This window comes from Rhipicephalus sanguineus, chromosome 8 (assembly GCF_013339695.2).
Source record: "Rhipicephalus sanguineus isolate Rsan-2018 chromosome 8, BIME_Rsan_1.4, whole genome shotgun sequence".
NCBI classification, from domain to species: domain Eukaryota; kingdom Metazoa; phylum Arthropoda; class Arachnida; order Ixodida; family Ixodidae; genus Rhipicephalus; species Rhipicephalus sanguineus.
In genome coordinates, this window is record NC_051183.1 from 142,422,380 (window position 1) to 142,445,756 (window position 23,377).

A 23,377-nucleotide genomic window follows, 5' to 3' on the forward strand; every position below is an offset into this window, starting at 1 on the left:
ACAGAAAGGAGTCAAGCGAGGCTCAGCTCACATTTTGTCTGCTAGGCATAGAGATAGTCATGCCACCAGCATCACTGTCGTCACCGTCAACAGTGTCCACAAGTTATGAAGATGAAATTGTGTAATTGCGAATCGTGGCGCTTCTCGAAGTCCCAATTCATTCTTTCTTCGACCGTTTGGAAAACAGACTCAGAAATGGACGCCGTTCCCAGCAGCGACGAAGAGGTGCCCGGGGACAAAAGCTAGGGCCATGCTCGGTGGTATGTCTCACTTTACTGTATTAGAGCCGTGCTACCACGAACGAGTAATCATTGTGGACTAGCGGGAAGCTCAGGATTAAGCCATATAGACGGTATTGTGAATACACCGTTGCGGGCTGGGTCATCATGAACATCAAAGGATTATATTGAGCTAGCGGAGCGCCCAAAATGGGGGTGGTCATTTTTGACAGTTGGCCAAGGACGTTTCGTTCCCTTCCCCTGTACGGACAGCAGGGAATAGTTTTCGAGACAGATTTCTCCGTCTTTTTACCTAATACCCCTCATAAAAAGGGCGCGGCAGCAATGCCAAAATGCATCGCTCAAACCCCTTCTTGTTTGCCGTCCAGGTTATGCTTGGCATGCTGCTTTCTTCAGCTGCACCGACATCGGGCAACCTATCAATGGATTTTCACCACATTCCCACGAACACGGGACATCCTGGCCTTATCATCGGGCATCGGATGGCGTTGGCAGCCACTTCCCAGCGAACAGCGCAACATCATCCGAGACCATGACATCACGGACCTGCTACTTAAGAGGCTTGGCCAGGGATCCTTCAGTGGGCGCGGCAGCAATGCCAAAATGCTTCGCTCAAACCCCTTCTTGTTTGTCGTCCAGGTGAGAAAGCGATTTGGCAAATGCTTTCGCAGCAGTAACGTATGCCTCTGTTTGCTGCCGTGCCCACACCTTTTGCTTGAATGGTTCTGTGATTTATATTCTTCCTTGCGTTTCTTGCTGCTTCTGGCGGGGGACGTCGACACTAATCCTGGGCCTCGAGACACTGTGCTTGAAGAACAGGTCAAAATAATTGCAAAGGATATCCAGGAGATAAAGAACGAAAAAATGGTGACCAACCAAAAGCTTGCAGCTATAGATAAAAAGTTAGAAAAAATAGGCAAAATGGAAAAGCAGGTTGTGGAATGCGTGGCCAGGATTGATAAACCTGAAAATATGGTTCTATATTTGACTAAAAAAATCGACGAGCTAGATAACAGAGGCCGTAGGTCTAACCTTGTTGTGTATGATGTCAAAGAACTTGAAACTTAAAAACACCAGGATCTGCTTGATGCTGTCGAAAAGAGAATTTTTGACGATAAGATTGGAATAAAAACGGCTGGCATAGAAAGAATTCACCGTCTTGGGCGACGCAAGACCACTGGCAGTCCTAAAAGAGACCTGTAATGTTAAGTTGCTTGACTATCGGGATAAAGACAACATATTTAGAATTGCAAGAAGCTAAAAGGAACGGAATGCTCAATTAGCGACGATTGTTCGCCCGTAGTCAGAGAAATTATAAGAAAGCTCTGGGAAAGAACAAAGGAACACCGAGACCAGAAAGACAAAGTTTTCTTGTCTTACGATAAAGTCACAATTAATAATCGCCTGTACACCTGGGATGACCAAAGTAACGACATAGTGGAAGTCGCAAAAAACGGAAGCAAGGACAACGAACAAGCCGGGCGACCTCGAAACCGCCCTCGGCGCTAGTTGTGCTTGACGTTAATGCGCTCAGCCTTATAAACAAAATCGAACACTTGAAGCAAACCTGATTGCACTCGAACCCGACATTATTTGCGTGACTGAGACTTGGCTGCATTGTGATATTGGAAACTGGCTCCACCGGGCTACCTCATTATCCCAAAAGAAAGAACAGCTTGAGGCGGTGGTGTCGCCTTGCTCCTAAAACAAGGCATAAGTTACACAGTGATGCCAGGCGTTCCATGTGTAGAGGCGGTCTGGTGTAGGATTCAGCTAGGCCAGAACAAAGTCTGTGTTGGTGCGGTATATAGACCCCCCCAAGCCGTAGCGTCCTATCTTGATCAGCTTCTAGATTATATGCAAGACGGCATGGCGGGGAGCAGCATAATAATGGGAGGAGATTTCAATCTCCCCGATATTAATTGGAACTCTCTGTGCCCATCAAGTGTAACAAACAATATATTGCTAAGTCTTCTGTTCACTTTCAACCTTACCCAAGTTGTTTCCCAGGGCACTTCAAGCTCCATCTTAGACCTCGTTTTCTTGAGTGATTTCTTTTGTGAGGACACTATTCTGTGCATCGAACCTCCACAAGCACCCCATCTCTAATCTAACGCGCGTTATAGTATAAAGAATGAAAAATATTATATTTGACTGGTTTGATTGGCACACAATTGGCCATAGTACAAAATGTTTCAGCGCATTTTCAATAATTCCGCTTGAATGCACAACTCAACTTATAAAGAAATAGTACGCAAAATTGTTGAAAAATCTTTATCAGAAGGAAAGTTATCAGTGTTCGCGTAAGTGTAGGATGCATAACATCATGTTTTGAGAAAAATGCCTTTAAAGAGTACAGTCGAATGTACATATAATAAAGAAACATTCAATATGTCTGAAATTCTCCAGGATCATAGCATGGGACCTCCTCTGGAGAGACCCATTCTCCTTTTGAGCGAGCTGAAGAACATATATTTTTTCTAGCTCATTTATCTTCTCCAGCTGACTCTCATCTATGTGCGACACAGCGGGTCCACGCTTGGTATACTGATTCCAAAACTTGCGTTGATGCTTCTTTTTCGTCCTATACTTTGCCATATTTCATGGTGTACTATAACTTTCTTCTTGAAAGGCCACAATTAAATCAAAGAGCTCGAATTGGTGTACGAAAAAGCACAGACAGCCGAGCGAAAACCCGCACAACTTACACAACAGAGTGCCGCAGCCGTGTAGCGGAAATTTTCAAATAAATCGAAAACATCGTGTCCCACAAGCTTTAAAATGTACTTAGCCACTTAGAACTATGTAATATATAAAAGAAAAAACATTTATGACCACATGGCAGGTGTTGTGGAATCGGAAACATTAAGTTTCGGTTTCGAATTCGTCTTAGAGGTGTTGGAAAAATCGTCATAACTTTCGAACGGCTCATGATAACTACATAATTCTTTTTGCTAGATCCTCTTGAATAGACAAGCAGCTTGAAAAGGTGGAAGTCAAAAAGATCGTTTTTTTTCAAAAAACGCTTGTTTTTAAAGGTAGTGACCTTCCTTAACGAAAGTTACGTATAATATTTACATGATTGCACCATAAAGTGCACTTAGTTTCGATAACACCGACGTTTGTACTCTAACCTGAGGGCTGACGTTACGTCGCACCATAAGTTACCCTTTAAACGTCAGTGTTGACGACGTGCGTGGTCAGCACACGATTTGCATACAGCTACTACACTTACAAAAACACCTCGCTCCACCTCGTAATGCTTGGCTCAAAGCCATAAAATACGGCATAGAAGTACTCCGCATAAAACCGATTCCCACAACGCGTGGTATCTGCCAATTTTTTTCTCATATAATTTTTGTGCATAGGTACCAATGTATAGTCTCTTTGTGCTGCCTTATTATTGATCTATAACACGTTGAAATTACGATCTCATAAAAATAAAACTGTAGCAATAGGTAATTCACATAATTGCACTAAAACCTTTTTAATTATTGACTTCAGGTGACATCTTAAATGGTCGTGAGAACCCCTCGACCGACATATGGCATTTAGTTGTAATCAATTTTATAAACTGCAGTTTTGAGATGCGTTCAAGTGTGCGGCGGAGATGCATTGGCGCCATGTAGTTCTAGCTTCACTGGGAACACATGCAATACTAAAGGAAAGAAATTATGGCTCATTTGGCTGACATTGACTTCGCACGTCTCGGAACTCTTTCTGTGGTTAAGTAGTTACCGTCAAATAGTTCGTGCATGCTGACGGCAATTCATGCCACCTATTCAACATGTGCTGAAGCTATCTAAATAGATAACACGACTTTTTAAAAATAAATGACTCTCAACTAGCGACTAATCCTAAATATGTATTATTCACTAATTATGTTAAGCCAGTTGAAGAAGCCGATTCAGTTAACGTGAGTATAAATCATAGCCTAGATATAATACTGAAAAAAAAATCGCCAGGCCTGCGCTGAAACCGCAGCACAGTCACAGCGAAAGCTGGAAGAGCGGCGTTTCTAGAGTCCGTTGTAAGCTCTCTTGGGGCTACAATACAAGTACACTAGAAAGGTACCCACTACGGCATAAATCACAATTTTTGTGAAGTTGGGAAGCACCTACTAAGCCATTATTCGTCATTCTGCGGAGAAACGATGCACCAGCTACACGTCTGTAAGGCATTATGTGCACTTTGTTGACGCGACGACTGATGACGATGAAGAATTATGGCTCAGCCCTTTGTAATGGGTTGGAAGCTTTAAACGGCCCACCAGTTATGTAATTTGCATAGGGTGACGCCCCGTCGCTATTTCCCTCTCCCGTCATGCTGTATAACATACGCTGACGTGGGAGAGAGACGGGGGGGGGGGGGCGAAGAACTTTACTGAGACCCCGAGGAAATGGATCATGAGCTTATGGGCTTCCTTGGCAACACATACAAGTGCACTTGCGAGGAACCCACTACGCTATAAATCATTGTAATTTTTGAGAAGTAGGGCAGCAGGCACTGTGTCATTTTTCGTCATTCTACGGAGAGCCGTGGTGCCTGCTAAACGCATGTAAGGCATTATGCGCACTTTGTTGATGCTGTGCCTGATGACGACGAAGAATTATGGCAGAACCCTTTGTAATGGGTTGGAAGCATTCAACAACCTACTCGTTGCGCAATTCGCATTGTGTGACGCCTGGTTACAGAATTCGCGTTGTGCGACGCTTGGTGCTTATTTTACTCTTCTACCACGTTATATTGCATATGCTAATGTGGTTCCTTCCCGACATGAAGCCTGTATAGGACCTTTTTGCAAAGCAGTTTTAAGCACCGGCATGGCTCAGAGGTTGAATACTGGGCTCACACGCAGAGGACCCAGGTTCGAACCTCGTTCCATCCTGGAATTTTTTAGGGGCGAAGCTCCTTAAGGCGGCACCCGTTCGTCCCTCGTCGTGCTCGTAGTAGTGAGTAACAAGTCTTACCCTTTGACCTCCAAGGTGGTGCCGGTGGGAGATTTCTCCTGTGCGTTGTTGAACAATAAAAAATTCGCAGCGTGCGCGTTAACTAAAAGCCGAATTCTTCTGTCTCTGTAGAAGTGTAAGTGTTAGCTAAAAGCCGACTACTTCTGTCTCTCATTCCCATTAGCAGCCATTGTTTACCTCCAAGGTAGTGCCTGGTGAGATTTCTCCTGTGCGTGATTAAACAATAAAAATTTTGTTCAAAACGCCGTTGATTGATGAAATAAACCAACGAAAGACGCCAGATGTTTTGTAAAAACAAAACGAAAGAACGCCAGATGTTTCTAAAGCAAAACGAAAAAGACGCCAGCTGCTTAACGAAAGACGCAAGGTGTTTTCTAAAGCAACGGTTTTCTAAACAATGAAAATTCACAGCGTACATGTAAAATTAAAGTGAGCTGCAAGTCGTCATAACTCATCGAACCTTTAGTATAAACGCGCCCGATCTCACGTCGGTGATGATGTACTGGGCAGAATTCACGGAAGATTCACGGTTTACCGATGAACCTCCGCAGCTTCGCCCACTCATCATCATTCACTCCGTGGATATGCTGTGATTTTTTTCTTATTTCGTTTTTTTTTTCTTATTTCCAGCGATACTGGTTACGTACACCGGCGGTGGCGGACAACTGCGGCGCCAAAAACGGCCGGTGACTGTAAAACGAACGTTGGCCGTGAATAAGCCATGCACTTACCGTTGGGCGAAAGGTCACTGGCCCATGCGTGGGCCAAGCGCAGCCACAATAAAGTCGCCGGCAGCCATTACGTTGGCCCGACGCCGATTGCCGGCCGCGTGCCGGTGGTCGGCAAACTGGTTGGCCACTTACAAAAACTAAGCCCGGCCCCATCCCAGTGGCCGCGATCGGGCCATCGCCTTCGTTACCTGGCCATGGGCGTCAGCCCGCTTTTCCGCCGATGTTTAAAAACAGTGCGAAGAAGACGCGGACAAGAAAGAACACAGGACTGGCGCTTTCTTGTCCGCGTGTTCTTCGCGCTGTTTTTAACCATGGATTCTTAGCAACTGGATCGCATTCACTCGCTTTCCGCCGAGCTCATTTCTTTTTTTTACTTGGGGGGTGCTTCCGACACAACACCGTTTATTAAGGCGAAAGCCTTAATAAACGTGTTGTTTATTAACGCAGCACGCCTATTGGGTTTATAAACACGACACGCCTATTAAGGCGAAAGCCTTAATAGGCGTGCCGCGTAGGCGGCATTCTTCACATCATATCATGCAGCCTACATTGCCAGAGGCTGAAATGGAGCAAATGAAAGACGCTAACCGCAAGACTGGCAGAGGTCGCGTGTCAAGTGAACGCGTGTAAGTTTTGTGATACACTGGTTGAAACTTGTCTGACGAAGTTTTTTTTTGTTCAATTTCCTAAGCAACTAAAGCGCAACAGCGATATCCGCACGCAGACACTTACACACACACACACGTGCGCACACACACACATACACAAACACGCGCACACACACACACACAAACACGCACGCACACAAATGCACATACACACAGGCGCGACGCACACGAATGCACACACATACGCAGATACGCACGTACATGCCCTCACACACACGCATGCATGCGCTCACGCACACGCTCACACGCACGCACACACACACGGAATACACACACACATGCACGCAGACGCACACAAATGCAAACACACACGCGCACGCGCATGCCCTTATACAGGCGCACGCACACATGCAGTCACACACGCAAGTACACTGCACACACACGCACACGCACACGCGCGGTCACACACACTCGCAATACACAGACGCGCGCATACACACAAGTACGCACGCACATTATCGCCTTCCTTATCGCTAGCGTGCCTTCGCTCTTCGGTGGAGACTGCCGCAAGGTAGGCCAAACCGCAAACGCCCTCGAGCTGCTATCCTTATTGCAACTACCTCGAATTTTCACTCACAGCCAACGCCGCTTTTTTGCTGAGAACCAAAGACGCCGACGTCGCCGACACCGGAATTTCAGCGAAACGAGCTTTTAACGCGGTCGCGTCAAAATGCAACCGCTCTCCAGACCAACGTTTGCTGCTGTCGGGACATTTATATGACAAGAACGCTGTTGTGAAATAATCTTCATATACAATTAGAAAATCAATTTTGTTATTGCAGAATCCCAGCGCACTAATTTATTCAGATCAATGTACGTAAGCATCTCGAGCGTAATAAACAAGGGAGGATCCCCAGCAATAACCTACTACGCGCGGATCGGTGCCTTTCCGTAATGAGTCCCTAAAGTCACGTCGGCTTACTGGGAGCGCGGCAACACACAACGAACGAAGGAAGAAACCACAGAACACGAGCGCTCACTCTCAAACTGGTTTATTACTACATCTTGTGGGGTTCCCCGTCCACTCCAATGAAACTTGGGCCGCTCGTCGACGTAAATCGATCATTTATTAATAAAGCTTAAGAACTGCTAGGGTAAGAAAACGACAATACGTAAGAAATCAACTTCCACGAACATTTCCGTGTCGGTCCCGCTAACCTTGGCCTCGGCGGACCGCACGCCGCGCACACACGCGCACCTCACGGCAGTTCGCACAGCGTCTACCAAACAATCACAGCTGCAGTCAGCGAGAAGAGTAATAATAATAATAATATCTGTGGTTTAACGTCCCAAAACCACGACGTGATTATGAGAGACGCCAGCGAGAAGAGTAGGTCAATGAAGAAGACAACCCACTCTGTTACTGCCACGAGTGGCCCTGCACAAATAAGAGAAAAACCAAGCACCTTTTAAATGCCTAAGCATTCCTGCGCTGACTCAACGAGAAAAGTGTTGTTGCGGCTGTCCCTCTTAGCCGATTGTAGCTACAAAGAAGTAGTTGACCGAGGCCCTGACGCGCTGAAGGCGAATATCTAAAACACTGACCTCCATACCCATGCTGGCAGAATGTGAATTCCGCCCAAGAACAATGTTGCAGGGAATGCCACTACAATACATTTTCCTACGGTAAGAAACTCTACGCTTACGGATTTTCTTACAGAAGTCATACAGGTTAGTCTGAGTGCAGTTTTAGGAAATCACAAAAATTAAATCAGTTTTTCAATGTGTGTATTCATCTCTACACTTTTGAAATCTACGACTGCTTTCAAGCACCTTTGCAGCATTGAACCGGCTCGAGACCCGGTTCGAGAACCGCTTCCTTTAATCATTTAAAGGAGGGCGCGGCGCCAATTCTGCCCCATTCCTTTACTCAGAAGGACCTTTCACGTCATTTTTCAATGCGGAGAGTCATGATTATGTGGGTTTGTTGACGATAATCACGATCAAGGACCCCTGCTGGTGCGTTCAGAGAACAGTGTAATTCCCACCTTTACCCCAGAAAGCTGGGGGCCACTAAGATGCCTATGCGACAACCATGAAAACGCATTAATCTCATTTTTACACCTATTGCTAGGCTCGTTTTCTTTCAGACTTCACGAACCATGGAGGGGGGGGCGGGGGAAACGCTGCCGTGACACTTGCCCCCCTCCCCCTCCCCCCCCTTTATGAAGAAACCTGCGCCCGCCTGTGCTTCTCGTTGAGTTTTGCACACTTATGTTGCAGCAAAGAGCGCTATTTTCACCAGCAGTACCGCAACCACTCAAGCCAGTCTCACAAGCTTACAATGCAGCTAGGCACATTTGCGGTGCGCGTGCCCTATTTTGCGAGTGATATGCAGTGCATTCTGAGGCTTGATAATCACAGACAGATCAGTGGTGACAAAGTGCGCATAAGCGTTTATTGCGCACAGAGCAATAGATGTCTCGTTCCCTCGCTTTCACTGAATCGAAAGTTATCCCACATCTTTTGCTCAGCTCTGCGTTCACTATTTATGAGCGATATTTCCTGGCACTCTACTGGAACATGCTGGCTGCATGAGTGCATAATATCTAGCATAATTTATCTTCTTCTGACTGTGCATCACAACAGAGTTTTGACCAGGGGTAATCGCAATGATCAAATGGAATATGTTCGAGCATGCGTGTGCGGGAAAAGTGCAATTATTCATTCATGCCGTTACAGGGTATCTTGCTTAACACTGTCGCGCAAGTAAGGTGGTTTTTATGACTACCGTCGTACCGGTGTGGGATGGTAAAAATGAGTACGCCAAGAAGCACAGCGTTATTCCTAGCCTAGGGAAAACTTAGTCGAATATTGAGCGCCACGCAACTGAATGTGACCGCTTCAAGTTAGTGGAATGTTAAGCAGTGGTGTAAGACGTAGCTTACCCAGACTCTCCTTGGTAAGGACGTGTAGAAAAAAGATCACGCAGGCCCCTATTGTCAGGGGCGTATTGGCGTCATGGAGCACAATGAGAAGGTTTCTTGACAGTCCCTCCTGCACAGACAAAAAGTATGATAGTTGCATGAGGTTGTTACTACTTTCAGCTTCCAACAAATTTATGAAATTGTACATTTGTATAACTTTATTGGTTGGTAGAATGGCTTTACTGTCACCTTACGAGACCACTTCAAGAACATTTATGTGTACAGTGATGTCTATTGCCAGCTTCTACCCTTAGAACAGATAAGTATTCATTCTCGCATAGCGTGAAACACCACTTGTTTTGTTTACCACTATACTTTGTTCTGTTAAATGAAACCACCGTTTTATCGAAGGAAGAAAACCATTGAGCTGCAATAATACAGTAGAGAAATGAATGTTGTGAAAAGCATCAACGAAGCGAACAATTTTAGGTGAAGCGACAGGCTTTAATCGTATTGCACGCGTAGACGGCATTTCAAGCTTAAGCTGTACGTTCGTTTTAATTTACTGGTGACTTAATCCTTGCAGCTGCGCATTCATGAAATTTCGTTGTGCACTTGCAGTCGCGACAGTGCAATGACACCATCTTCCGTTGGGTAGTGTGTGGGACTTAACAACCCAAATCAATTCAATCTATGAGAGGCGCCGCAGTGGAGTGCATCTATCCCTACGTTGAGAGCGATTCGAGCCGAATGTTAGCGAAGAAAACACGTTGATTGAAGCGTATTGATTACTCTTCACCTTGTCAATTGCCGAAGATATGCATGAAGGCCACTAAATATTAATTACTATTACTTGTGAGAAAAGCGCGCAATCTGCCGATAAAAGGGATTCTCGCCCGCGGGGAGAGCGTGCGTTTTCACGGTAAATGACATTTATTTATTTTTTTGTATGAGTTTAGCTGGTGTTCCGCCCAATGGATACCCATCTAGATACCCCCTTAACAAAAAGGAAGCCCGTATTCTTGCGCGATCAGTTCAAATAGCACTTTGTGCACTGCATGCTCAAATATTCATCCGCATTTGTTCCTTATTGAGTTCTCCTTGAAATGTACGACACCTGACACGTTTAGTCAGGATAGCTACGTGGCTGACAGCAATTTCCGCTACGGAGACGTTTAACACGTCCGCGCTTGTTTTCATTCAAGCAGCAGCATACAGCGGTAACAGCCCATCACAGACCTTACTTCGATTTATTACTCGCACCACAGTATTCCAACAAAGATCCGGTTATTTTATAGGACAAAATCATGTTTTTCTAAGCCAATTATGTCCGGTGCCTTCCGTCAAACTCTCGCACAAATGCTTAAGATAAGTTAAAAAAAAAGATGACGTTTTGCGTGAAATAACTACGATTTAAATATAAGTCACGCCGTCTGCAATAATTTTGACTATCCGGCTTCTTTAACGCGTACCTAAATGTAAAAGAACAAGAGCTTTTGTGTCAATTTCGCCTCAAGGAAAAATTGCGCAAGGCAACTCAATTTCACTCTTTCCGTATCATTCCATCTTTTGTCATTTTCGAAGAATAATTAGGTACCAAAGTGTCAGACTTCACAGAAATATTTCTCTGTAGTGAGGCAAGTACCGTAGTAAGTAAAGATCGTCGCGTAACCTATAAACGGCAATACCGAAGTCATACACCAAACACAACGCGCAAGCGCATGACTTCGAACTTTGTTTTACCACTGATTCGCTAAAACGCTGTATTCGCACGGTATTTAATACTCCTCAAGTTTAGGACAACGCCATGTTTAGGACAAATCGCCATGTGCGCTTTGCGATGTGCTTGAACCACGAAGCGGCACCCTGACTGAAATGATTCTCGCTAATGGAGGGTACAACTAGCACGCACAGCATTCTGGACAAATGCATTCCCTGATCTTATTACAGTTCATATTCTGCCTAGCAAGACCAAATGCTTCTGTACACCATGTTAGGCATAAATACGAGCAGCTAAAGTTGCACTACCACAACGGAACAAACCGCCCTTTGAGGACCTGCATGGCGTACGAGCACATGGAAACACGATGTGGCTAGCAAACGACGCAGGGAGCCATCCACACTAGGCGCGGGTCGGCCAGTAGCCGCCATACGGAGACTCCGCTCGCTCTCGCGGCTGATAACAACACAGGAGAGCTCTTGTCCTGTCGCCTGTCATGTATTCGTCTTTTGTAGCGCGATAATCAAGATATCAAGTGAATATAGACTTTATTACACACTTCGCGAAACTTAATGAGACAACCTGCGTAGATTAAAGAGAAAGACATGCAGTTTCTCATACGTAGTGATTTTAGGGTAGCACAAAGAAGCTTATATATTTACCCCTATGACTTAACAAGCTATACGCTGCTCGTACTTAGTTTCGATAATATTGACATCTGTGCTGTAACGTGAGTGTCGGCATTAGAGGTGTGCACGGGCCTGGTCCCGCCCGAAGGCCCGGGTCCGGCACGGCCCGTAGGTGTTACTCGGGCAGCCCGGCGTAAGTATAGTCGGGCCTGGGCCGGGATCGGGCTGGCAGGCATAAGTCATCGGGCGGGCCGTCCTTGTTCATTTGCGCGCTTTCTTTTGAGGGTAGAAGAACACTGTTCGTGAAAAAAATATTTGATTTGTCATTTTTTTAGTTTGAGAATATGTGGGTTAATAACTGAAGTTCACGGCTTCTAACACTAAGGGCTGAGGGAACAGCACAGATATGTACTAGAAGTAAAAAAAACTGGCAAACGTTTCGTAAATGTTTTGTTTTTCAGCGTATACATATTGAAAATAAAAGAAAATGGGGGGAGGAGGGCACTTATCTCGAGTCATGTGCAATGTATTAATAATTTTTGTGGTGTCACGTACAGTGACCACGATATGAACATGATGCACGTGCCTCATGGTCATATCGTGGTCATGGTACGCCACTGTGAACTGTCACAGTGATACGCCACAGTGGACGCCACAGTGGTACGCCACAGTGGCCGGACCGGGCCGGGCCTTGGGTATGACACGCCGGGCCGGCCTGGGCGGCCCGTGCACATCTCTAGTCGGCGTTACATTAGCTAATCAGGTGCTATTTAGACGGTAGTGCAGTTGCTCAGATTACAGATATACGTTGATTCAACTCGTAAGAACTGACTCAAAGTGCGGTATATGCAGTTACTAGACTGATTCGCATAAGGTAAAATCCCAAAATGCATGGGAGTTTTAAAATATTTTTTACAGCCGTGTACGCTCAATGCCTATAAGTGCAGAAGCGACCTTCTTTACAATGAACTTCGTGGATTATACCTCTACGATACTGTACAAGTTTCTTGGTGATTGTATGAAACATATATTGCTCTAGCTTCAAGTAGAAAACAGCTCTACGAGACGGGACAAGGAAAGGGCACAAACACGGCGCTGACTACCAACCAAATGTGCTTTATTCCACCAGTCTGCATATTTATACTCCATCACGACTAAAGAAAGCATAACAAAAAAGCAGAAACAGCCCGGTACACCAACAAACACATATTTGTACCCTACTGCTGCTCTACCTTGTCTATCGCACCTGCGTTTCTTTCTCTGCATTTTAAGTCATACGTTCCCGGGCTTATTTCCATATCTGCTATCAATTTTAGTGCATGCAATATCCGTTGAATGTAGGGAATCTCTTCTCTCTTCTAGATTTCGATGCGTCCTGTAACTATATTCAATCTAGACGAAATGATAGACTCCTTTAAGAGCACAGAAATAGTTATTTGATGCTGAATTGATGCCTGCTATGCGTAACATCGATTTCCACGATGCGCGACACCTGCCTTTATTACCTATATTGGGCGAATCATACAGTACTGTAATAATCGTCATAATCACTTTTTTCTACGACACCATGAAGTTATATCCATAGTTAAGGCAATAGTGGTGCGCTGTGGAGTTGAACGCTGTATTAATATTGTAAAGCTTTCAAAGCACAATCACAACATATTTGTGAACGGTCACCCGTTCAGTCGTGGCAAGTAATACAATTATTTAGGTACCTCACCTCGTTGTCAGTCACCGCTGAAAATGCGTCCCAGGAAGTTGACCTTGCCAGGTACGTCTTCACTACGTAGGCCGCTACGCCAAAGTAGTGGGTGGTTTCATTGCCAGCTTCAGACGACAGAGCAATGACTGGGAGTGCCCAAGCTGCGGTGGTTGTAACTTGATTGAATACGAACATATTCTTCATTACCTCCTCGTAGAGAACATGATCTCTGGTGGGTTGGACTACCGCACAACTGGAATAGTAGCCCAGTGGAAGCCTGGCCACACTCCCAACGTCGGTCACGTCTCAACACAGCCAAGGTGCTTTTGCCATTTGGGAACTTATTGTACGGAGAACATACCATGGAGCCTGGGCAAAAAGAAAAACAAGCGTGTAGTTATATGACATTGCACAGCGTCAAGCAAAGCGATCTTGACACGTGCGTTTTGGTGCAGTGCCTTGTAACAGATGACTGAGAGAAATAAACTAGGCGACAAGCAAAGAAATACGACCGTGACATCCTCATTTAAATCTAAGTTGTGACTACAAGAAAAGGAACGCAAGAGAAATACACAGCGTACGACAGTTACGGTAATTAAACGTTGATATGAACGTGATAAACAGTCTCTCACCTCGTGGCATGAGACATAAAGTCCGACTGGCACAACATGTAAAAGAACATAAAAAACTACTACACAGAACTTCATATTGTCACGTGCTACAGAAGGACTTGAACTTGGAAATACCGCACCGGCAGAGACGCACACAAGACTGGGAAGATGGCTGCCAACACAACAACAAGAACAACCCAGAGCGAGAGCGCGCACTGTCCCAGAACATCTTCTTCCATTCTTGTGGATCGTTGGCTCGCGCTCGCCGTACCTGTCATGTTGGGCAGGTGGCATTACTCCCCCACTTAAAAAAAGGAACAGGCATCCTTTCGATGCTCTGCAAGTGAATATGCAAAGACGAAAAAGAGGAAAATACAAGGAAATTTTAAGATTCACTCGAAGCTTTCACAATTACTTCTTCTGTAGCCACAGACATCTTCAGCTGGCTGAAGACAAGATTTGAGACTGTAATTGAAATAGTTAATATATAACTTTTTATTAGTGGAGTTACACGGGTATGTGAAATAGGAAAATTGAAGTCCTTCATGCGAAGAATCCGTTGCAGCTTATAGATTTCGAAAAAGTGGCCTCTAGTAATATTTGCGAAGCAATGAATTTCAAGCAAACTCAGCGACGAAACCGAAACCAAAACGTGGAAGAGCGCAACTGCCATATCCTTCTGATGCGTCCTGAATGAGTGAGCGTCGTTATACCACCCGCCAACTGACTTCGTTGTGTGGGTGTGCGGGCTGCGCTTGTAATTATAGCACACACAGCGCACATACTGTCGCGTTACTGCCACAGTGTCGGGGCAGACGCGCAGAAAAAGACCAGAGACGAAGGTTCAGGCCCCAAACCCACAAAAGCCCCTCGTTTATTGTCTGTCCTGCTTTTATAGCCTCAGTGGGCGGAGCAGTCACCGGTGAGTTCAGACGCCGCAGCCGTCCAGGAACGCGGGCGTCGCTTGGTCGTGTGGCGAGCACGTCGATGCGTTCTGAACGCGTTCCTCGAAGCGCTGGTCGCGTTCGATGCAACACCACATCATCTTTTTTTTTTCTTTTTTTGAGTCACTGCACTGTATCACTGCACAAGTGCAAAAGAGCCACACTGAAAACACAATACAGCACTTCAGGCACTGGATACGCTAGAACCACACACGAATAGCGACACCAAAAATTTTTACTCCTAGTAACGGTAACGTTTCGGTGCAATCACTCTCCTTCCCGAGCGTGTCACGTAATCTCTTGGTTCTTCCGATGGCAACGGACCAGTTTGACTGTCATCGGTGACATTTGGCTCGGCACTCTCCTCACTTGGCGGATGGAGCAAATCTTTGGCTGTGCTTGGCGAGCTTACACCCTGTGGGAAGTCATAACTTCCCGCCTCATAATCAGCCTTCGGCTCGAGCCGCACGAGAGCCCTCCGATTTCTCTCGATTTGGGCCCCAGAGTCCATCCTGACAACGTATGAACATAGTCCCTCAAGGACTATGGTATGACCTTGGTCTCCCGGCGTTCCGTATGACTACGCTTGCAGCTTTACAGTCGTTGACCCACACACTGGTTCCGGGAAGCAGGGGTGGAATATTGCGGGCAGCATGCCGGCGATTTAAATTCCTCCTCTGCATCTCCCTCACCGCACGATCTTTGTCGCGTACTCTTTTCATGTTGATGGCCTTGGGCGAAAGCTTTTTGGAGTGCAGGGGAATCGTAGTACGCAGTCGCCTGCCCATCAAGAGCTCAGCCGCGGTTTTCCCCAAAGGTCCAGGGGTATCCCTGTACCCTAGTAAGGCGAGGTATGGGTAACGGGATTTCTGAGTGAGACCTTTTATCATCTTGACCATCCTCTGCACCTCTCCGTTGGCCTGTGGATACCTCGGGCTAGATGTGACATGCCGGAACCCGTATTCTTGAGAGAAGGAGTGGAGAGCTGATGAGCTAAATTGTGTTCCATTGTCTGAGAACACCATTTCAGGAACACCATGCCGTGCAAAGATGCTTTTAAGATGGTTTACGACGTGATCGCTAGCAGTTGATGCCAGACGGGCCACTTCTGGATATTGAGACAGGTAATCGACAGCAACTAGATAATCCGCACCCTTGATTTGACAAAGATCAATGCCAACTTTCTGCGAAGGCAGCATCGGGGTATCGGACGGAATCATTGGTTGCGCAGCCTGTTCGCGCGACATACAGCACTCTCGGTAGTTGCTTACTAGCTTCGCTAGTTCTGAGCTCAGTCCCGGCCACCATACCGACTCGCGCGCACGTGCCCGACATTTAATGATGCCCTGGTGACCATCATGTAGGTGACTCAAGACTTCGGCACTTTGACGATGCGATATGACGAGGCGCATGCCTTTCATCAAAACTCCATTACAAACTGAGATTGCCGCCCTGGATTGCCAGTATGGTTGCATGCAGACTTGAAGCGAACGATATCGTGGCCACCCGTTTCGACAGAAACGAACCAAGGTTTGGCACACGGAATCTTTTGCCTGACCCTGCTTAACTTTCTCAAAGCCGCTAACTTCAGCCACGGTATCAATGCAACCTTGTGCAAAGCGCTCAATCTCAGATACAGACAGAGCTTGGGGATCTTTCTGACTAGATTGGAGCGGAGCCCTTGACAAAGTATCTGCTAAGACCAGATTCTTCCCGGGCACGTACTCCATCTTGAAGGGGAAGCGCTTTAGCCTCATTCTGAAGCGCTGAATTCGCGGAGGGAGACAATCGAGCGGCGCTTTGCCCAGCAGCGTTACGAGTGGTTTGTGGTCAGTCTCGAACTTTACGTCGAGTCCTCTGATGTACCCTTCAAACCTCTCCGCAGCCAATGTTAAGGCTAAAGCTTCCTTCTCGATCTGTGCGTACCGAGAATCCGTTGGCGATAATGACCTGGAGGCAAACGCTACTGGACGGCGTTCTCCATCATCTTGCTCTTGGAATAATACTGCGCCGAGCCCGAATGAAGAGGCATCAGTGGAAACTATTCACGGATGCTTTGGGTCATACTTTGCCATGCAACGATCAGAACATATCTGTTCTTTGATTCTACTCAGAGCAATCTTCTGAGGTTTACCCCATGTCCACTCGCGACCCTTTTGCAAAAGTTCACGCAGTAGTGCTCTTATCTGTGACAAATTTGGAATAAACCTGGCGAGGTGATTAGCCATTCCATGAAGTCTACGCACACCCCTTACGTCACGAGGTGGATCTAAATTTCTAAGAGCATCCACTTTTTCGGGTCCGCTTTGATGCCTTCTTTATTGATAAGGCATCCTAGAAAAGCCACTTCTGCGACGCCGAAGCAACACTTCGCTTTGTTAAGCGTTATGCCTTCTATTTCCAGCTTTTCCAATGTTTTCTCGAGACGCTGATCATGCTCTGCCTTCGTGCTGCCAAAAATTAATATATCATCGATCAAATTGACAACGCCTGGCGTGCCAGTCACGATTTCTGACATCCTCTTCTGAAAGTACTCTGGCGCCGATGTGATACCAAAGGGCAGCCTTTGAAAGCAGTACCTTCCGTACGGCGTTATAAAAGTGGTCAAGAGCTGACTCTCTCTTGACAGCTTAATCTGGTAAAAAGCAGAATTCGCGTGTAAGTTTGAAAACACTGTTGCTCCACCCAATAACTTTAGCGTCTCATCCACGGTGGGCAGGACATAACGTTCTCATGTATATTTTTGTTTAGGCGCGTTAAATCCACACAAATTCGTATTGCTCCTGATGGTTTCCACACAGGAACCATTCCAGCGCACCACACGGAAGGCCCCTCTACATTCCTTATTACGCCCTGTCTTTCCATGTCGTCCAACGCGTGCTTTACAGCATCTGTCATGGGAAGAGGAACGCGGCGCGCCACGTGAACTGCATAGGGCACAGAGTTCGGCTTCAAGCAGATCGTATACTCTCCCGATAGCGTACCTAATCCCTGAAACAGCTGAGGGTACTGATGCTCCCACGATCCTGAAGACGTTACGCCGTCAACAAATTTAACAACCCCTAGCCGTTCTGAGGCCTCTATACCGAGGAGAACGGATCGTAACGAAGCAACGACAAATACTGTCTGTTTGATAGCTGCCTGCTTCCAACTAATAACCGCAGTGAATTTTCCCAAAACCTTTAGTCGATTACCGCTCGGTCCCGTTAGAACTATACCAGTTCTCTCTAACTTTGATGGGATGCCAGGGAATGTTGGAGGAACTACTGATACCTCAGCGCCCATGTCTACCTTCGCGGAAGCTGCCGTTCCGTTAATACATACCTCAAGAAACTTGGCACTCGCGGCGCAATTATCAACAGTACCGAGAAAGTACAATGCATTGTCTTTCTGAAGGGAAGACAGTCCTACCTTGCTCGTTGTCAAGCCCTTCTTGCGACAGACCGCGCTGAAGTTTCCCTTCACGCTGCAGTGGTAACATCTGGCTGCCTTCGCCGGGCACATCGGCCTGGAATGCGACGCCTGTCCGCAGAAAGGACACCGCTGACCTTCAGGTGCCGCGCCCCCGACGCGATGCGTCTGATGCTCCTTTCGAAGAGGGTGTGAAGACGCGCTCTTCTTTTCGACCGCGTCTACGTCGGTTTCCATTGTAGTAGCGGACGAACTGTCGTTGTTTCGCAGCTGATGCTGTTGCTCGTGTACAGTTTCCTTGAGACGGGCCAATTGGCAACGGCACTTGCTAGCGTGAGATCGGCGTCCACATGCAGCGTTTCGGAGAGCTTCGTGTTCCTGAGGACAACGACAAAGCGGTCGCGAATCATTCTCTCTTTGAATATGCCGAAGTCGCACCTGTCCGCATGCGTGTGCAGAACTGTAACGAAGTTGTCGACGGACTCTCCGGGATTTTGACTTCTGCGGTGAAAGCAAGCGCTTTCGTAGACGATGTTGCGAGCAGCAACGAAGTGCTTGTCAAACTTGCCCTTGACGACCACGTATTTCTTGGCGTCGTCTTCCGACAAGTTGAAAGTTTGGAATATTGTCATCGCTTGCCTTCCCATTGTGTAAAGCAGTGTCCTGACTTGATCTTCCTCGCTGCGCTCGTTCGATCCCGAAGCAAACCGGTAGTCGTCAAATTCTATATCACCCGCCAATATCACCCGCCAATTGACTTCGTTGTGTGGGTGTGCGGGCTGCGCTTGTAATTATAGCACGCACAGCGCACATACTGTCGCGTTACTGCCACAGTGTCGGGGCAGACGCGCAGAAAAAGACAAGAGACGAGCGTTCAAGCCCCAAACCCAAAAAAGCCCCTCGTTTATTGTCTGTCCTGCTTTTATAGCCTTGGTGGACGGAGCAAGTCACCGGTGAGTTCAGACGCCGCAGCCGTCCGGGAACGCGGGCGTCGCTTGGTCGTGCGGCGAGCACGTCGATGCGTTCTGAACGCGTTACACGAAGCGCTGGTTGCGTTCGATGCAACACCACACATACGTTAACGAACGCAGAAGAACTACACCTCTGTAATTGTTATCTTGAACAGCGACGTCATTCTGGCGTCTGCTTCTTGCGCTCATCGGTGCTTCGGTTTCGGTTTCACCGTCAACTTTGGTTGAATTTCATTAAGCCAGAATAAGTACTAGAGGCCACTTTTTCGAAATCTGAAAGCTGCAATGGGATCTTCCCATGAAGTACTTCAATTCTCCTCTTTGATATAATCGCCTAACTCCACTACTTGAAAATTTAACTCTCTTAGCTACTGTCCGAAGTAATGTGTTTAACCATCTTAAGATGCCTGTCGCTGCAGAAAAAGCTATGGTGAAGACATCGAACTAATATAGCATTTCCTAATTTCTGAGAATTTTAGACACATTTCTATAAACACCTGGTATACAACACTGTTTCTTTAATTGCGGCCTTTGAACAGGGCAAGGAATGATCACGGTGGTCTTCCCATGCAGTTCAATTAGCTGACTGTTCAAAATTTGAACAGCATGGAGACATCCTTCGTTAGCTGATACTTTCACTCCTTTCTTACTCAAGATAACTGCGAACTTCCTCCTTTCCGAGGCGCCATAGCATCTTCACATGATGATCTAAATGTCTCACGCAGTGGTGTTTTAAAGTTGGTGTTAAAACTTGATAAGAAAAGGCCGAGTGATCCCGATAATGTATATAATGTTTCCCTTATTCGTTATGCACTTTGGACATGTTATTGCCTTACTAATATATTTAACAATTGCTCACTATAACAGTAAGGTAACGACTGGACAGTTACTTAAAAAAAGCAGTGACATGAGATTGAAGCAAGTAATATATTTTATACGCACGAGTAGTTATCGACCCCCTAGTAGCGATTCACGACCCATGCAACTGAGAGACGAATAACTATCAGTTTTGTTCATTAATGGGACCTCTATCTAGCACAATACAAAACGGGCGCAAAGCCCTTTGAGTGGTAGTGCTGGCAGCGCTATCTCGCGGACACCTCCAGACAGCGCCCCAGCTGATCACTTGATCACAGAGAGGAGTCAAGCGAGGCCCAGCTCACATTTTGTCTGCTAGGCATAGAGATACAGTCATGTCACCAGCATCACTGTCGTCATCGTCAACAGTGTCCAGAACTTACGAAGATGAAATTGTGTAATTGCGAGTCGTGGCGCTTCTCGACGTCCCAAATCATTCTTTCTTCGACACTTTGCAAAACAGACTCAGAAATGGACGCCGTTCCCAGCAGCGACGAAGAGGTGCCCGGGGACAAAAGCTAGGGCCATGCTCGGTGGTATGTCCCACTTTACTGTATTAGAGCCGTGCTACCACGAACGAGTAATCATTGTGGACTAGTGGGAAGCTCAGGATTAAGCCATATATACGGTATTGTGAATACACCGTTGCGGGCTGGGTCATCATGAACATCATAGGATTATATTGAGCTAGCGGAGCGCCCTAAATGGGAGTGGTCATTTTTGACAGTTGGCGAAGGACGTTTCGTTCCCTTCCCCTGTACGGACAGCAGGGAATAGTTTTCGAGACAGATTTCTCCGTCTTTTTACCTAATACTCCTCATAAACAGGGCGCGGCAGCAATGCCAATATGCATCGCCCAAACCCCTTCTTGTTTGCCGTCCAGGTTATGCTTGGCATGCTGCTTTCTTCAGCTGGACCGACATTGGGCAACCTATCAATGGATTTTCGCCACCAACACACGAACACGGGACACACCTGGCCTTATCATCGGGCACCGGATGGCGTTGGCAGCCAATTCCCAGCGAACAGCGCAACATCATCCGAGACCATGACGTCACGGACCTGCTACTTAAGAGACTGTCTTGGCGAGGAATCCTTCAGTGGGCGCGGCAGCAATGCCACAATGCTTCGCTCAAGCCCCTTCTTGTTTGCCATCCAGGTGAGAAAGCGATTTGGCAAATGCTTTCGTAGCTGTAATGTATGCCTGGTCTTGCTGCCGTGCCCACACCTTTTGCTTGAATGGTTCTGTGATTTATCGTCTTCCTTGCGTTTCTTGCTGCTTCTGGCGGGGGACGTCGACACTAATCCTGGGCCTCGAGACACTGTGCTTGAAGAACAGCTAAAAATAATTGCAAAGGATATCCAGGAGATGAAGAACGAAAAAATGGTGACCAACCAAAAGCTTGCAGCTATAGATAAAAAGTTAGAAAAAATAGGCAAAATGGAAAAGCAGGTTCTGGAATGCGCGGGAAGGATTGATAAACTTGAAAATATGGTTCTATCATTGACTAAAAAAATCGACGACCTAGATAACCGAGGCCGTAGGTCTAACCTTTTTGTGTATGGTGTCAAAGAACTTGAAACTGAAACGCACCAGGATCTGCTTGATGCTGTTGAAAAGAGAATTTTTGAAGATAAGATTGGAATAAAAACGGCTGGCATAGAAAGAATTCACCGTCTTGGGCGACGGAAGACCACTGGCAGTCCTAAAAACAGACCTGTAATCGTAAAGTTGCTTGACTATCGGGATAAAGACAACATACTTAGATATTGCAAGAAGCTAAAAGGAACGGAATACCCAATTAGCGAGGATTTTTCGCCCGTAGTCAAAGGAATTAGAAGGAAGCTCTGGGAAAGAACGAAGGAACACCGAGACCAGAAAGACAAAGTTTTCTTGTCTTACGATAAAGTCAAAATTAATAATCGCCTGTACACCTGGGATGACCAAAGTAACGACATATTGGAAGTCGCACAAAACGGAAGCAAGGACAACGAACAAGCCGGGCGACCTCGAAACTGCCCTCGGCGCTAGTTGTGCTTAACGTTAATGCGCTCAGCCTTATAAACAAAATCGAACACTTTGAAGCAAACATGATTGCACTCGAACCCGACATTATTTGCGTGACTGAGACTTGGCTGCATTGTGATATTGGAAACTGGCTCCACCGGGCTACCTCATTATCCCAAAAGAACAGCTTGAGGCGGTGGTGTCGCCTTGCTCCTAAAACAAGGCATAAGTTACACAGTGATGCCAGGCGTTCCATGTGTAGAGGCGGTCTGGTGTAGGATTCAGCTAGGCCAGAACAAAGTCTGTGTTGGTGCGGTATATAGACCCCCCCAAGCCGTAGCGTCCTATCTTGATCAGCTTCTAGATTATATGCAAGACCACATGGCGGGGAGCAGCATAATAATGGGAGGAGATTTCAATCTCCCCGATATTAATTGGAACTCTCTGTGCCCATCAAGTGTAACAAACAATATATTGCTAAGTCTTCTGTTCACTTTCAACCTTACCCAAGTTGTTTCCCAGGGCACTTCAAGCTCCATCTTAGACCTCGTTTTCTTGAGTGATTTCTTTTTGAAAGGGAAATACAAAGTCGAAGTCCTTGAAGGAATATCTGACCATGATATGGTTTTATGTACGCTAACTATTCCAGAAAAAAGTGCTCAACGTAGTACTCGAAAGTCCGTGTACGCATTTAACAGAGCAGATGACGATGCCATTATGACCTACCTAGCCCATGAGTACTACAACTTCCACGAACTGCTCTCAGACGGCTCGGCTGGCTTTGACGAGATTTGGCTGCTGTTCAAAGCACGTGTTATGCACTGCTTGAGGCAATATGTCCCACAAATTCAAAAGAACACTAAGAAGTACAACCCATGGATCACACGCGATGTAATTCACATAAAACGAAGGATGAAAAGACTGAGGAAATCTACTAGGGTCCGTCCGGATTCGGATTTCCACCAAAAAATAAATTCGTTAAACAGGCTACTAAAAGAAGAAATAAAGTTAGCAAGACAGCGCTTCTGCAGTACAACGCTTAGCAACT

General features: G+C 46.4%; 1 protein-coding gene across 1 annotated transcript; it reads left to right on the plus strand.

The window, feature by feature from the left end:
- Positions 1-556: 556 nt before the first annotated feature.
- On the plus strand, positions 557-22,353 carry LOC119403553 (uncharacterized). The gene is made up of 2 exons (XM_037670482.2): positions 557-878; positions 21,205-22,353. The coding sequence occupies exons 1-2, from the start codon at positions 564-566 to the stop codon at positions 22,351-22,353; spliced, it is 1,464 nt and encodes a 487-aa protein (XP_037526410.2). The 5' UTR covers positions 557-563.
- Positions 22,354-23,377: the final 1,024 nt, after the last annotated feature.

Coding starts and splice junctions, on each gene's coding strand:
- LOC119403553 (XM_037670482.2), top strand. CDS start 564: ATGCCAAAATGCATCGCTCAAACCCCTTCTTGTTTGCCGTCCAGGTTA. Junction 879..21,204: donor CCTTCTTGTTTGTCGTCCAG/GTGAGAAAGCGA, acceptor TTTGCCGTCCAG/GTTATGCTTGGCATGCTGCT.